This window comes from Panthera uncia, assembly GCF_023721935.1.
Source record: "Panthera uncia isolate 11264 chromosome B3 unlocalized genomic scaffold, Puncia_PCG_1.0 HiC_scaffold_1, whole genome shotgun sequence".
Lineage (NCBI taxonomy): Eukaryota > Metazoa > Chordata > Mammalia > Carnivora > Felidae > Panthera > Panthera uncia.
The window spans coordinates 24,922,679-24,937,277 of record NW_026057582.1 but is presented as its reverse complement, the minus strand read 5'-3'; the positions used below and the strand labels follow the sequence as shown (position 1 = coordinate 24,937,277).

Here is a 14,599-nt window from a genome sequence, read left to right as displayed (position 1 = left end):
GCCTCGGCGGGCCCCTGCCCCTTCGCCGGCCTCTTCCCACGTTAACCGTGGCGCGACGCCACCAGGCCACAGGCGTGAGGGGGGCCGCCCGCGAGGCTCGTCGGCCAGGCCCGGGCCTCGTGGGGTCCAGGAGCGGCACCGGGGGCCGCCTCCCCACACCTCGGCCGGGGGGAAACGTGGTCGTGACGCCCGACGCGCCGCACGCCGGCCCCAGGCCCCGCGGGGCCCTGCCGACGTGGGCCCGGGCCTGGCGCCCGCCTGCCAGGACGCGGGGCCGGTACCTGAGAGGGCACGGAAGAGGCGCGCGGCCGGCAGCAGCAGGTAACACAGGCACGACGCGATCATGGCCGGCCGCCGCGCTCGCGCTCGCGCTCGCGCTCGCGCCCGCCTCCCCTCCTCACGGCCGCCCGCCGGGTCTCTCTCAGCTCGGCCCCGCCCCCGGCCCCGCCCCCGGGGCGGCTCACGTGGTACCGCTGCGATTCAACAACAACTTTATTGGGAGCGCAGAGCCACGTGTGGGACCGCGAGGTCGGTGAGTCTGTTTCCGTGGCAACGGGCCCGGCCTGCCTCCCGGAAGCCATCCAGGAGCCCAGTTTGAAAATTAAGCACCTCATTGGAGGCTCCCATAGTATCCATTCTAAGGCAGTTTCACAGCTACTTTTGCCACGGAGCTAGGGGGCCCACCTCGGGTACACTATAACCTCTCTGCCCCTCAGTTTTCTCATCTGTAAAATGAAGGGCAGAATTTTCTCTAAGGCCTCACACAGCCCTGACTTCTATAATCTCTTCTCATCCCAGAAAAGAGAGCCAGTTCTTCCCCATTTGTTTACTTTTCCTGACTCTACTGTCTTACTCAGCTCAGATTCTAGGTCACAAATTAAGTCTACACCTTTGTCTCCTCTCCCATCCTATTCAAAATGGGCCCTTTTTTTTTTACCCAATCTGGGGGGAAAAAAGGGGAGGGGGTATCCCACTGGTAAAGGGTTCAAGAAAGGTGGGGAAAAAAGTTCCACAAGGCAGGGACCAAGTCTGGTTTGTTGGTTAGTTTTCACTGAGGTATATCTCTCTAGTGCCTCCAACGATGCCAGGCACATAGTAGGGACCAAATCTTTGTTGACCAAACAAAGCATATGTCACCTAATGAAGGCCAGGTCTTCCGTCCATTGTGCGCTTACCCAAAGACCTCTGAGTTTCTCTCCCCCATCCCTCACCCTCAGTCTGCCTCAGCCTCACTCTGAAGGAAGGACCGTGTAATACTCCCAAATTTGGTACCTAGTGTCTGAGCTGTGTGATTTCCGATTTGTGACTGGAGCCTCGGTTGCTCAGAGAAGCCCTCTGGAGAGTCACCAGATCCAGGACCAGCTGGATACATCATAACACTGAAAGGCTAAAAGAAGGAGGAGAGAGTCAGTCTGGCTTCAAGTAACAGCACTCACGCCTTTGCCTGAGAAGAAGCAGGAGCCCCAGGGACCATCTGAAGGTTGAGAAGCCTCTTAAAAACTAGTGCACAAATATTAGCTCTATCTAAAGAGCCTCCAAAGCCAGGCCCACTCCTTTTATGTGGCTTAAATAAACCTTCCTTGTACCTTCCTTCTGTTTTGTCCCAGTGGTTACCGAGAAGTCCAAATTGTAAATCAGATCCCAAGTCAAGGTACTTACCTAGGGACTGTGTTTCATTTTGTGAAATGAGGGTTCCCTTATCCACTTGGAAATGTTTTAAAAGTACAAACTCCTAGGCCCTACTCCCAGGGTTCTGATTTAACAGGTCTGGAATGGGGCCATGGACACTGACCAGGTTATTCTGGCATACAGTTTGGGAACTTCTGCTAAAGGACCTAATCCTCAACTGTGCTGTTCAATGCATGTGTGAGCAAAATGTGTCAGTCCAGCTCATGCCATATTCTTTCAGAGGCTTTTCCCGAGGCCAAGTAAGCAAGACTGATCTCTTTTTGTTTCCTAATCCACTTTCAGCTATGTTGGAAAGGGTAGGGGGTTGCGAGCATCACATGTTTTGGAGTGAGGCCACCTGAGTTCAGACCATGGCTTTGCCAGTTCCTACCTGTGGAACCTCTCGGGTTACTGAACCTCTTGAAACCTCAGTTTCCTCGCTGTTCCCAACCCAGGGTAAGCTCTTAGTGTTTACCATTATATGCATGTTTTTAACGTAAGCACAAACCAGCTCTGGCTACTGCTAATGTAGGGTCACCTTCTACAATCTCTGGCAGAAATAAGGGCCTTCCAAACTGTAATGTGGTACTACAATTTGCAGCTTCATCATGTCAGAAATATTCCAAGAAGAGAGATCGGATGAGTCCCTCGATTCATCCCAACTGTGATAACAGTGGAGGCAATGATAAACCACTGGGTGGTTTCAAGGATGCAGAACCTAACGAATAGGGCAAGTGGAAGGTTTTGCAATACTTTGAAGGATATAAAATGTTCTTTTACAGGGAAATTTTCTGTATGCAAGAAGCTTAAGTTCTTGCGGATTCAAATTTTACTTATGCCAGCAGGTATGTGTGGAAGTTCAAGATGGCTGCCCTTATTAATTTATTGGTCGAACGTGTACATTACACAGGCTGTCATGAAGCTTCCTTTCAGGATTGCAGAGGCTGCTGAGCAAGGCCTAGAGCAAAGGTGCCCAAGAGAAATATAATGTGAGCCGCATATGTAATTGGAAAATTTTAGTAGCCTCATATAAAAAGCACAACAAAACAAACAAAAAAACAAAACAAAAAAAAAACAGTGAAATTAATTTTTAATAGTATGTTTTATTTAACCCCATTTATCCAAAAAATCAGCATTTCAACATCATCAATATTTTAAAATAAGGCAGCTTATGTTCTTTTTCTTTTCTTTTTTTGTACTAAGTCTTTGAAATCCAGTATATGTGATAGCACATCTCAGTTTAGATTAGCCACAATTCAAGTGCTCCGTGGCTACAAGGGGCTTGTAGATATCGTATTGAACCTGCGCAGGTCTAGAGGGCTCAACAGCCTCTCAGATGGGATATGCTGAAAAGAACTGCCTCCATTCAAATCTTATGATAACCTGACACCTGTACACTTCTCCTAACTTGGCTTCTGTTAGCCTAGTGTTTCCTCCTGGATCTTGGGATTTATGGCTAGATATTCCCAGAATGTGCCAGATTGGTCTGAATTGATACATTCACTCATTCACTCATTCACACATTCATGTATCCATTAGATGTTTATCAAGCACTCATCAGTGTTACCCCAGCCTCATCCTGTCTTTTCTTGACCTCCAGCACCCTCCTCCTCTTTCATTGCAGACTCTAGCCTTAGACTCCGTTTTCCTACCTGAAATCCTCCTATGCCCAATGTGGATGAGCCATCCCAAGCCCTAGAAGCTCACTGTCACCACCTCCTCGGTGGCCTCATTCCCACTGTACATCAGATACCCTTGGAGTATCATTACGGGGTACTGCCCTGCCTCCGAAATCATAAATTCACACACCCACTCCGACAGATCACCTCATGGCCCACTTTTGCTTCTACTTCAGCAGTTCTCTAACTCCATCAAACCCTCGGGTTCTCTATTCTGTCCTCACACTTTCCCTCAATCACCATTTCTTTCTCTATCCAACATGGAATCCCCATGAGCCATCTTTTTTTTTTTTTTAATATTTATTTATTTTTGAGAGAGAGAGAGGCACGAGTGCGAACAGGGGAAGGGCAGAGAGAGAGAGAGAGAGGGAAACACAGAATCCGAAGCAAGCCCCAAGATCCAAGCTGTCAGCCCAGAGCCCAACACAGAGCTTGAACTCACAAACTGTGAGATCATGACCTGAGCCGAACTGCCACTTAACTGACTGAGCCACCCAGGTGCCCCCCACTCCATGAGCCATCTTTTAAATCACTGTCTTCCCAGTATCATCTCTCTTGCCCATTGTTCTTTGATTACTGCTAGGTCGAGTAAAACCATTCTCCTTCTTGGCTCTTACATCTGGGCTGCTGAGCACTGGTGAATAAAATTACCAGCCCCTTGGACTGGAGCTCCTAGTGTGCTGGCCTCCAACTTCACTTCAGCCCTCAACCCTCCCCAGCAATCCTGTGCTCTTAACTAGGTTTCTCTCACTTTCCATCATGACCATTCTTCTCAAACTTGTTGTCCTGTGGTGTCCCTTCTTGTTCTCTGGAGATCGTCTCCCTACCAACTTTAGAGAAAAACTAGAGCCACCAAGTGAAAACTCTCTACTGCTTGTTGCCACACCAACTCACTGACAGGCAACTCTAACTGCCTTCCTTCCCTCCCAACACGATGGCTGGCCATTCCATCTTTCATAGGATCCCCTCCTCCTGCTTCTTCAGAGATTATGCTCCTTCTGCTCACCACTCTCCTTTTTTTCCTGGACTCCTTCCCATCAGCATTTAACCATGCTTCGGATCTCCTATACAGAACTCTCCCCCAGCCCAAGTCCTCCTCCAGCCATCCCTCCATCTCCCCACGTCTCCTTCATAGCCAGGCTTCTTGAGTTGTCCACTCCTGATATCCATACTTCCTCATCTCTCATTCGTCTCATCTTCATCCCACTGCAGTGGGGCTTCTGTCCTCATCACTCCACTGAAACTCCCCACCAGATTTCCCAGTGCCTTCCTTGTGGCCACATTTAATGGGCACCCTCCAGGCTTTATTATTTCTTGAATGTTCTGTAATCTTGCCTAACTCCCCGCCTCTTGTAAGATTCTCTCCTGTTGGTTTCTTTGACATTTTTGTTTTCTTTCTGACACTGTGGACATTTGTCCTAGTGTCTTTTATTTCTGTTCCCCTGAACACCCCCCTTTCAATGATGGTGTTCCCAGGATTTCACCCTTGGTCTCTTTCCTCTTCTTACTTTAAAATCCCTCCTTGAGAAATGTTCACCCTTCCAATGGCTTCAGATACCATTCACATACCAACAACTCACATATCTACATTTTTAATCCTTTCCTGGGCCACAGACTCATAAATCCTTTTGCCTAACGGCCTCTCCAATAGATGGCCCGGAGGCACCTTAGAGATTCAACACACCCCAAATTGCATTCAGCACCTTTCCCCACCATTCTCCAAAAATGACTGCCCCTCTGTCCCCTCAGCTCTTCTGTCCTCTTGGCTCTGAATGGCACAGTCATCTACAAGTTACCCTGGCCTCAGGCTTTTTATTTTCCTTTTTACTCTCATATCCGAACTGTTCCGAGTCCGAGTGTTTTGGCCTTCTTTATATTTATTCAGTAAGTCCACTTCATCCCTGCAGCCACTTTTTTCTTTTTTTTTTTTAATTTTTTTTAATGTTTATTTATTTTTGAGACAGAGAGAGACAGAGCATGAATGGGGGAGGGTCAGAGAGAGAGGGAGACACGGAATCTGAAGCAGGCTCCAGGCTCTGAGCTGTCAGCACAGTGCCCGACGCGGGGCTCGAACTCACGGACCATGAGATCATGACCTGAGCCGAAGTCGGATGCTTAACCAACTGAGCCACCCAGGCGCCCCTTTTTCTTTTTAAGAGGGGGAGAGAGTGAGCATGAGTGGGGTGGGGGCAGAGAGAGAGGGAGAGAACGAGAATCCCAAGCAGGCTCCACCGTGTCAGCACAGAGCCCAATGCGGGGCTCGATCTCACGAACCTTGAGATCATGACCTGAGCTGAAATCAAGAGTCAGACGCTTAACCAACTGAGCCACCCAGGTGCCCCCTGCAGCCACTTCTACCTGGCTTTGATCCTCCTCTTTTCCCCAGTCTGCTTTCCACGCCGCAGCCAGAGCAATATTTCTACTCTGGGAATCATGTCAGGTCACACTGATGCTTAAAACCTCTCTGTAAACCCCACTGTCCTCAAATGCAGGCCAAACTCCTTAGCACAGCATCAAAGGCTCTCTGTTATTGGCCTCTGCTCACCTCCTATCTCTTCTGTCTGCTTTTCCTTTCCATCACCACTCCCCTCAATGAGGATCCCAACCCAGCTTCACTAAACCACCTGTGATGGCCTCAGCATGCTGCAGGGACTTTGTATATGCTTTCTTCCCAGCCTCAAATACTCCTCCTCCCCTGGGTCTGCCCCTGCCCCTGCCTTCATCTGCCTAATGGACCTTCAAGTTTCAGCCTAGACATTTCTTCCTCAAGGAAGCTCTCCCAAATCTCCAGCACCACCCCCACACAAACGTACCACTGCCCCCAGGCTGGACCAGCAGCCTCCTCCTCTTTGCTTTTCTCTCATCCTTGCTTATTCTGGACCCAACACGGTCACTATCTTTTTACTCATCAGTGCCCCTCATGAGGTTCACCACTCTGTTCCCCTCGCCTAGCCCAGCACTAGGGCATTCAACACACCGAATGAATGAAGAGCTTCAGTTTCATAAGGAAACCAAGCATAATAAATTCCACACTTGCAAAAGTAGACACATAATGGGGCAGTTCTTGCTTTATCATTCTGCAAGTGCCTTTCTTTCAAAGACCCCCTCATATTTGCCATTTTTTTCTTTTTATTTATTTTTAATATGAAATGTATTGTCAAATTGGTTTCCATACAACACTCTGTGCTCATCCCAATAGGTGCCCTCCTTCATGCCCATCACCCACTTTCCCCTCCCTTCCACCCCCCATCAACCCTCAGTTTATTCTCAGTTTTTAAGAGTCTCTTATGGGTTGCCTCCCTCCCTCTCTAACTGTTTTTTCCCCTTTCCCTCCCCCATGGTCCTCTGTTAAGTTTCTCAGGATCCACATAAGAGTAAAAACATATGGTATCTTTCTTTCTCTGTATGACTTATTTCACTTAGCATAACACTCTCCAGTTCCATCCATGTAGCTACAAAAGGCCATATTTCATTCTTTCTCATTGCCAAGTAGTATTCCATTGTGTATATAAACCACAACTTCTTTATCCATTCATCAGTTGATGGACATTTAGGCTCTTTCCATAATTTGGCTATTGTTGAAAGTGCTGCTATAAACATTGGGGTACAAGTGCCCCTATGTATCAGCACTCCTGTATCCCTTGGGTAAATTCCTAGCGGTGCTGTTGCTGGGTCATAGGGTAGATCTATTTTTAATTTTTTGAGGAACCTCCACACTGTTTTCCAGAGTGGCTGCACCAGTTTGCATTCCCACCAGCAGTGCAAGAGGAAAAGACCCCCTCATATTTGAAATCTCACTTGATTTACAACTATCATTGTTTTGAAAAGCCCTTGCATAAAATGGGATCTTATTACATCTAATAATAATGGCGTCTGTTTCTTTCTTTGGTTTTGCTTCCTAATTTTTAAAATATGTTTGTTTGTTTATTTTGAGGGGCAAAGAGAGGAGGGGAGAGGGGGAGAGAGAGAGAGAGAGAGAGAGAGAGAGAGAGAGAGAGAGAGAATCCTAAGCAGGCTCCATGCTGTCAGCACAGAGCCCACCGTGGGGCTCGATCCCATGAACCGTAAGATCATGACCCGAGCCAAAACCAAGAGTCAGTTGCCCAACTGACTGAGCTACCCAGGTGGCCATGTGCTTCCTCATCTTGCCTTCTAACATGGTTTCTGCCAACTTTCTTGGATTCTTTTCCCTCCATTCTTTCCTCGGAGAGCTGGAACCTTCATTATCTTATGATCTTATGCTAGTGGCTATCAAATACAATGGCAAACTTTTCCTTAAAGGACCAGATAGGAAATATTTTTGGCTTTGCAGGCCATGGGTCTCTGTAGCAACTGCTTGACTTTGCCATGTGACTGCATGAAGGCAGCAACAGATATACCTAAATGAGTGATAGTGACTGTATTTTTAGAAAACTTTATTTACAAAACAAGCAGTGGTCCAGAGTTGGTCCTCTATATATACTCTACTATAGTTTGACAATTCTTGAAATATATCACCTGCACCCAGACCCTTCTAAACCATGAACAGCAGTTGTCCTGAAAGGAGAACAACCTTGTCATGTTAAATTAACAGCAAGGGGGTCAGTGCAGAGAGGCAGCATGGGCTTTGCAGCCAGACTTCATCTATATCCCAGTTCTGCCACTTTTTAGCTGTGTGATCTTGGGCTACTTACTTAGCCTCTCTATGCTCAGTTTCCTCCTCTGTAAAATGGTAATAAAAAATAGTATCTCAGGGTACCTGGGTGGCCCAGTTGGTTGAGCATCTGATTCCTGATTTTGGCTCAGGTCTGAGCCATGGGGTCAAGCCCCGCATCAGGCTCTGTGCCAAGCCTTGGGGTTCTCTCTCTCCCTCTCTCTCTGCCCCTCCCCCCTCAAAATAAATAAATAAAAGTTTAAAAAATAGTATCTCATATGCCCCTCTCCCACTGGCACTCTGCCTCTCTTTCTCTCTCTCTCTCAAAAAATAAACATTAAAAAAATTTTAAACATAGTATCTCATAATAGCATAATAATAGACAATTTAAATGTAAACTCTACAGAACAGTGTGGTCACTTACAAGTGCCATATAAATGGTAGCTTATAGGATAGTAAAGGGTCCCTCTGCCATGTTCCCCACTAGTGGAAGTGTTGTAGCAATAAAATTGGCTATAAAGGAAGAAATTTTCATTCTCTTAGTAACTGGCCATACCTCACCCAGGGTGACATTCTCTTTGACTCATTCCAAGTCAAAATCACAGCTCCCCTCCTCCCCAGGGACTCTCTTTTGTCCCTGCTCTGTGGATTAACTGTAGAGTTAGTTTACCTGCCGCCCCCTAAATGCCTTACGCCTACCTCCGAGCGCCTCGGGCTCATCTCACAAATTAGTAGTTTAAAAGTACAACATTTTGATTAGATGGAATGTAACATGCTGGTTATACAGTCTGAAATGCTAGCCCCACAAATAACACCAAAGGATACATATAGTCAACAGACTTTTGACGGTGGTAGAAAGCCAATTAAATGGAGAAAAAACAACAAATGGTGATGGTTATACAACATTGTTAATGTACTTAATGCCACTGAATTGTGTCCTTTAAAAGGGTTAAAACGATACATTTTATGTTACCATAAATTTTAGTGGATCCCAGATCTAAATGTAAACACTAAAACTGTAAAGCTTCTATGATGCAACACAGGAGGAAATCTACACGAACTTGGGGTGGGCAGAAAGTTTAGCTATGACCCCAAAAACATGATCCATAAAAGAAAAAAAATTAATAATTTTGATAAATTTTGAAAATGTTTTGATTATGGATTCTGAAAAATTATCAAAATTATTTGACTTTATCAAAATTGAAGTGTGTTCTCTGTGAAAGACACTGTTAAGGATAAGAAGCGAAACCACATTTCTGACAAAGGACTTCAGAATATATCAAGGACTCTCAAAACTCCATCGGAAAATAAACCACCCAACTTAAAATGGGCAAAACATCTGAACAAACGATAAAGAAGATATATGAATGGCGAAAAAACCCAAAAACATAATCAAGTGTTAGCGAGAATGTCGAGCAACTGATGCTACCATATCTTCCTACTGAGAATTCAAATCGGTACACCCCCTTTGGACTTCGGGTAACAACATGGTGGTTTCAAGGTTAAACATACACCTGCTATATACACGTGACAATGCTACTCCTGGGTATTTAATACTCAAGAGGAATGAAATCTTACGTTCACACAAAAACCTGTATGTGATGGTTTATAGCTACTTTGTTCATAATCACCAAGAAAGGGAAAAAATGAAGAGCTAGCAGGTGAATGGATAAGTGTGGGACATCCTACAGTGGAATATTACTCCGCAATAAAAAGGAACAACAAGCTACAGCTTCATGCAACAATAAGGATAAATCTTAAATGAAAGAAGCCACGCCCAAAACTACACATTGTATGATTTCATTTATATGACTCCGGAAAAGGTAAAACCATAATGTTGGAAACGGAACAGTGATTGCTGGGGGTTAGGTTGGGGGAAGGGCTTAATCATAAAGGGGCAGCATGAGGGAAAGTTGGGGGTGATGGAAGTGTTTTGAGTGGAAGCATGGTAGTAAACACATGATTCTCTGCATTTGTTGAAACCTACAGAACCGTGCTGCACGAAGTGGATGTTGCTGTATGTAAATCAAGTAAAATCAACCAAGATAAGCGGGGAAAGATGAAACGCAGGCTGTGACAAGTGCACCTATGTTACAAATGCATCAAATAACCACAACGAAGGGGCTAGGAAGAAAGAGTAGACCTAGATAATTCGGGGGGCAGGGCAAGTGTCTTAACTGGGTACATAAGGATGAACACACACAAAAAACAAAAACCCCTACACAATAAATACTGTATTCTAGTTGGTAAATTTGTTTCTCCTGTTATGGTTTACCAATCCTAAAACTATTTTATATGTATACTAGAGATGAGAAAATAAGTAAATATATGGTAGAAAACGAGAGCCGGGTTTCTTGACGAGAAAGTAGTGACAAATACGCACTGGGGAAAGACATGAATGTCTCCTGTGGTGCTGGCTTACAAGCAGAGGTATTGGTGTATCCGTGGCTTTTGTTTCACATACGTATAGATAGATGGGTATAGAAATAAATACAGATGTTATACACAGGTCAGTACCCACACATACATGCTAGCACCCATTTCCTCACTCTACCCACTGAAAATGACGAGAAGCAGTAAGAACTTAACGGTGATGAGCATGCCAGCACCCACATCTAGGTTTTCACTCTCCTGGGAAAAGTGCTTGATGCCTGTGATATGAGCAAACAAATAAAAATGAAAGGCGGAGAGCATGTCAAACGGGCACCGGGGCCAGCCTGAATGAGCTCCCATAGCCAAAGTTGGAATGTAAACAGCAAAATAATGATAGTATTGTACTGTAACCCGAATAATAAAATAAGCATCCATGATCCCTATTAATATAAACAACCAAATAAATAAATGAGGGAAAGGGACCACTCTTTCTTACAAAATTCCAATTAACAAAGGTAGAAGGATGGCAGGAACAGAAAATCACCCTTAGAACACGACAATAGTACTTGTTGAGGCAAGATCTCAATAAAATCCATGGGTGCTGGGGCGCCCGGGTGGCTCAGTTGGTTAAGCATCCAACTCTTGATTTCAGCTCGGGTCATGATCTCACAGTTTCATGGGATGGGAGCCCCATGTCAGGCTCCACACTGTCTGCATGGAGCCTGCTTGGGATTCTCTCTCTCCTCTCTCTCTCTCTCTCTCTCTCTCTCTGCCCCTCCCCACCTCAAAATAAATAAGTAAGCATTTTTTCAAATGTTTAAAAATTTTTTTTAATTTTATGATATTAAAATTATTGAGCAAAAATTTTAAGCAGAAATAAGAAATAAGATATTTGCATAAAATATCTTCTCCAAAATATGTATTAATTACAAAGGGGAAAAGAACTTTACAGTAGATAAACCCAGCAGATACCACCCTGACCAAGAGATCGATGTGATACATATTGATATCATGTGTCCCTGATACACACTGAGAAGGGCACATCAACTTTGGCACCCTTCCCAGTAATCATGAGAAAACATCAGACAAGCGCAAATTGAGGGACATTACACAAAATATCTGACCCGTACTTTCTATAAGGGGTCAAGGTCATGAGAGACAAAGACTAAAGAAATGTCATATTTTGGGAGAGATGTGATAACACAGTGTGGGATCCTGGAACAAAGAATGGACATTAGTGAAAAAACTGATAAAATATAAAAATGGTCTGTAATGTAGTCAATAGCATTGTAGCACTGTTAATTCCTCAGTTTTGGTAATGTTTCTGTGCAAGATGTTAACACAAGGGAAAGCTGGATGAAGAGTATATGGGAACTCTACTATTTTTGTAACTCGTGCTATAATCCAAAATATTTCAAAATTAGAACTTGAATTAAAACAGGATATAATAATAATAAACTTTCAAAATAACACATGAAAAGAAGTTGAAGGTATTACATTTCATGATTTCTAAAAAGATACAAAATTTTTAAATTGTGGTTCCTGAACATTTTTATTTCTCCAGAATGAACTCTTCCCCAAATAAGTAAATAATTGCTGCCTATCATTATAAAGAGAAGCCCTGATTAAATCATGCTCCTGTTCAAAAATCTTCAGTGGCTTTCTATTGACTTTTCACTGCATTTGAATCTATTTATGAAATAGCTCGTGTTCCTTTTGCGCCTCTTTTTCCCATTACTCTTTGCACCCTATACTCCTCCAAACCCACCTTGGGCTCTGTTTCCTTCCTTTATTCTGCCTTCCTAGAAATGCCTTTTGCCAGGACTCTACTTGTCCAGAGCCCACAAATGCTCCGCAGCATGAAGAAACCTCACTTTCTCTTGAACTCCCAGCAAATCTCCCTCATGATCCTTATCAATTTCCAGTACTGCCTGGTGCCTCTGGCTGGTGGCTAGAGTGCTTTCCCCCAAATTTTCTAATTTGCCCTTGGGGCCTGAGACCACATGGTGCTGTTTAGGCAGAGCACCTAGAGTTTAGACCAGGATCTACATACTCTCCAGTCCCCATTTTTCTCCTTTAAGGACATTTTCTATCCTCTTCGCCAGCATGGCGTAGACCAGATGCCCAAAGAGTCTCCAGGACTCATGCTTACCAAATCATCGTGGGAGTTGACCAGTCCCCCTGGTCTATTTGGTGTTTCTTTCAAGGAACTACATGAGATGGGACCCCTAGACTGGTGTGGCCATGCTGATTTGGGGTGACTCCAATTCTTTATGTGAACAGGAGCTCTGCCAAAAATATTTGCCCACAACCCTCATAACCCTAGGAGTAGCTGTGTCAATTTCTATCTTGTATCATACATGCCTTGAAGGGTCCAAGCCATAATCATGTCTGCATTCCCTCCCCACAGTGGTGCCTAGCATAGTGCCTTTTACATAATAGATGCTCTATAAATATTTTTCAGAACAAATGCCTGAAGGAATGAGTAACGTGTCAGATGTACATGTTTCTTTTGGTCCAAGCCTCTAACTATGTTCTCCCTACACAAATTCCCAGATGTTCCTCATTCTTCTGAGTGGCAAAGAGGGATGTCCGTGTCCCCAAGCCCTCCAGTCACTGACCTGACCGTTGATGTGCCGGAAGCTTATCAAGAAGGAACAAACACGCCTCCAGATTCTCTTGATAGTAAACTGCAAGTGAACTTCAACTCCAAGACATGTGAAAACAGCCAAGCGCGGGAATGATGGTTGAGTGGTTTCAAGTTAGGCAGCCCAGTAGTTTGGATTGAACAGTACTTCGGCTGCAACAAATTGTAGTGATAGAGCATATGTTTGTCGTGCTTTGCTTTTGATCTTCTGCTCCAACGTTGAGGATACTCTCCCAAGGGGGAAAGAAAAAAGGAATGAGAACAGGGTAGAAGAAAACTGACTTCACCCATCACTGAAATATTTCGTACCTGAAGCACAACCACCTTGAGAGAAGAACATGGTGGTGCGTCTTCACAGTCACCTGACTAAGGGGCTTGGGTTTGCTCCCGACTCAGAGGGAAACACCACCACCAAGAGGCCCCCCCACAACACCTGCCCACTCACAGCCGAGCCCGGGCTCGGCCCCAGTGGACATATGAGGAAAGAGGACTGCCAGAGCCACCAAGAGGGCGGGAGGCTGGCTGTTGCCAGGTCCACCCGTGTGGATCACAATGGCTGCATGAGGTCATGGAATGTTGAAGAGGTGACATTAAAGTGGCTCTTAAGTCACAAAGTCGCAGGAGGGTGGGCATCCTTTTGACAGGGCTCCCGGGAATAGAGCCATACAACTCTCCCTGATGATCTCAGCAAGTAGCTGCTTCTCCCAGACAGAGTTGGGGTCAAATCCACGCATGTCCTCTCCCCACCAAAGCCCACTCTCTCCAGGCTTGCTGGGGAGGAAGAATAACTACAGTCCCCCTGGGATTTGTCTGTGTGAGGGCAGGGTGCACGAAGTTTGAGGCAGAAGTGAATGGACGGGTGTGCTTCTTAGGGAAGCGGCAGAAAGGTGACAAGAAGTGGACAGTGGCCCCCGAGAGGGCCCTGGCGCCATGGACAATGATGAACCTCTTGAGCCTGAGACAAAAGGTGAACAGGCATCCCATCTCTCACCACTCAGGCCCTTCTGGGCTGTCTCTATTAACACCCAGTGATCACAGGGACCCTGAAGCCCCCTTCCCTCCTCACCCGGGATCCTCTAGAATTGGGATGATGTGTTACGTCAACTTGGCCTCAGGGCCTCCCAAACAGGGAATGAGACAGTTGGAGGCAATGCTATGCTGGAATTGGCTCGTACTAGCTCTGGCCAACTTTAATTTCCGCTTTGTGAGCTGTCTGATGTCATGTTGGTAGTTTGAAATCAGCCATACTGGGAATATTGACCCCACCTGAATTGGCTAACTTTACAAATCAAGGATTTTTTTTTTTTTTCCAGAGAGCCCGTTGAACACATAATAGCATTCTACTGGTTGGATGGAATTCTAAAATTGTGTGTCTAATGAGATTATTGAGACTCAGAAAGTCATAACTTTTTGATGGCTGCATTTGATGGCTAAGCTGCTGTGTATCTTCTAACTGCTGGGCCACTATTACTTCCACCCCTTATCACACAGACCTTGTCTTACAGTCTCAGAAATAATTCCTGGAGCTTGGTGTACGGAGAAGGACTAAGAAAACATCTGCATGAACTTATTAGGAAGCCCACCATCTGAGAACTTGGG

General features: G+C 45.3%; 2 protein-coding genes across 8 annotated transcripts in view; one reads left to right on the top strand and one right to left on the bottom strand.

Annotated features, from left to right (window-relative positions):
* Positions 1 to 13,055, bottom strand: part of ANGEL1 (angel homolog 1) — a 38,365-nt gene extending 25,310 nt beyond the window's left edge. The window contains exons 1-2 of one of the 2 annotated variants that reach the window (XM_049612440.1): positions 12,975 to 13,055; positions 1,273 to 1,387 (exon numbers count right to left, since the gene is read on the bottom strand). In XM_049612440.1, coding sequence (XP_049468397.1) covers positions 1,273 to 1,375 — 103 coding nt within the window. In that variant the 5' untranslated portion in view covers positions 1,376 to 1,387; positions 12,975 to 13,055. Of the gene's footprint in view, positions 1 to 281; positions 417 to 1,272; positions 1,388 to 12,974 lie in introns of those variants that run through there. The other variant, XM_049612441.1, reaches the window with a different exon arrangement.
* A 469-nt stretch (positions 13,056 to 13,524) lies between these two features.
* LRRC74A (leucine rich repeat containing 74A) overlaps positions 13,525 to 14,599 on the top strand; it is a 33,182-nt gene continuing 32,107 nt past the window's right edge. For all 6 annotated transcript variants that reach the window (XM_049612448.1, XM_049612447.1, XM_049612446.1 and 3 more), the window contains exon 1: positions 13,525 to 13,967. In XM_049612448.1, coding sequence (XP_049468405.1) covers positions 13,931 to 13,967 — 37 coding nt within the window. In that variant the 5' untranslated portion in view covers positions 13,525 to 13,930. The remainder of the gene's footprint in view (positions 13,968 to 14,599) is intronic.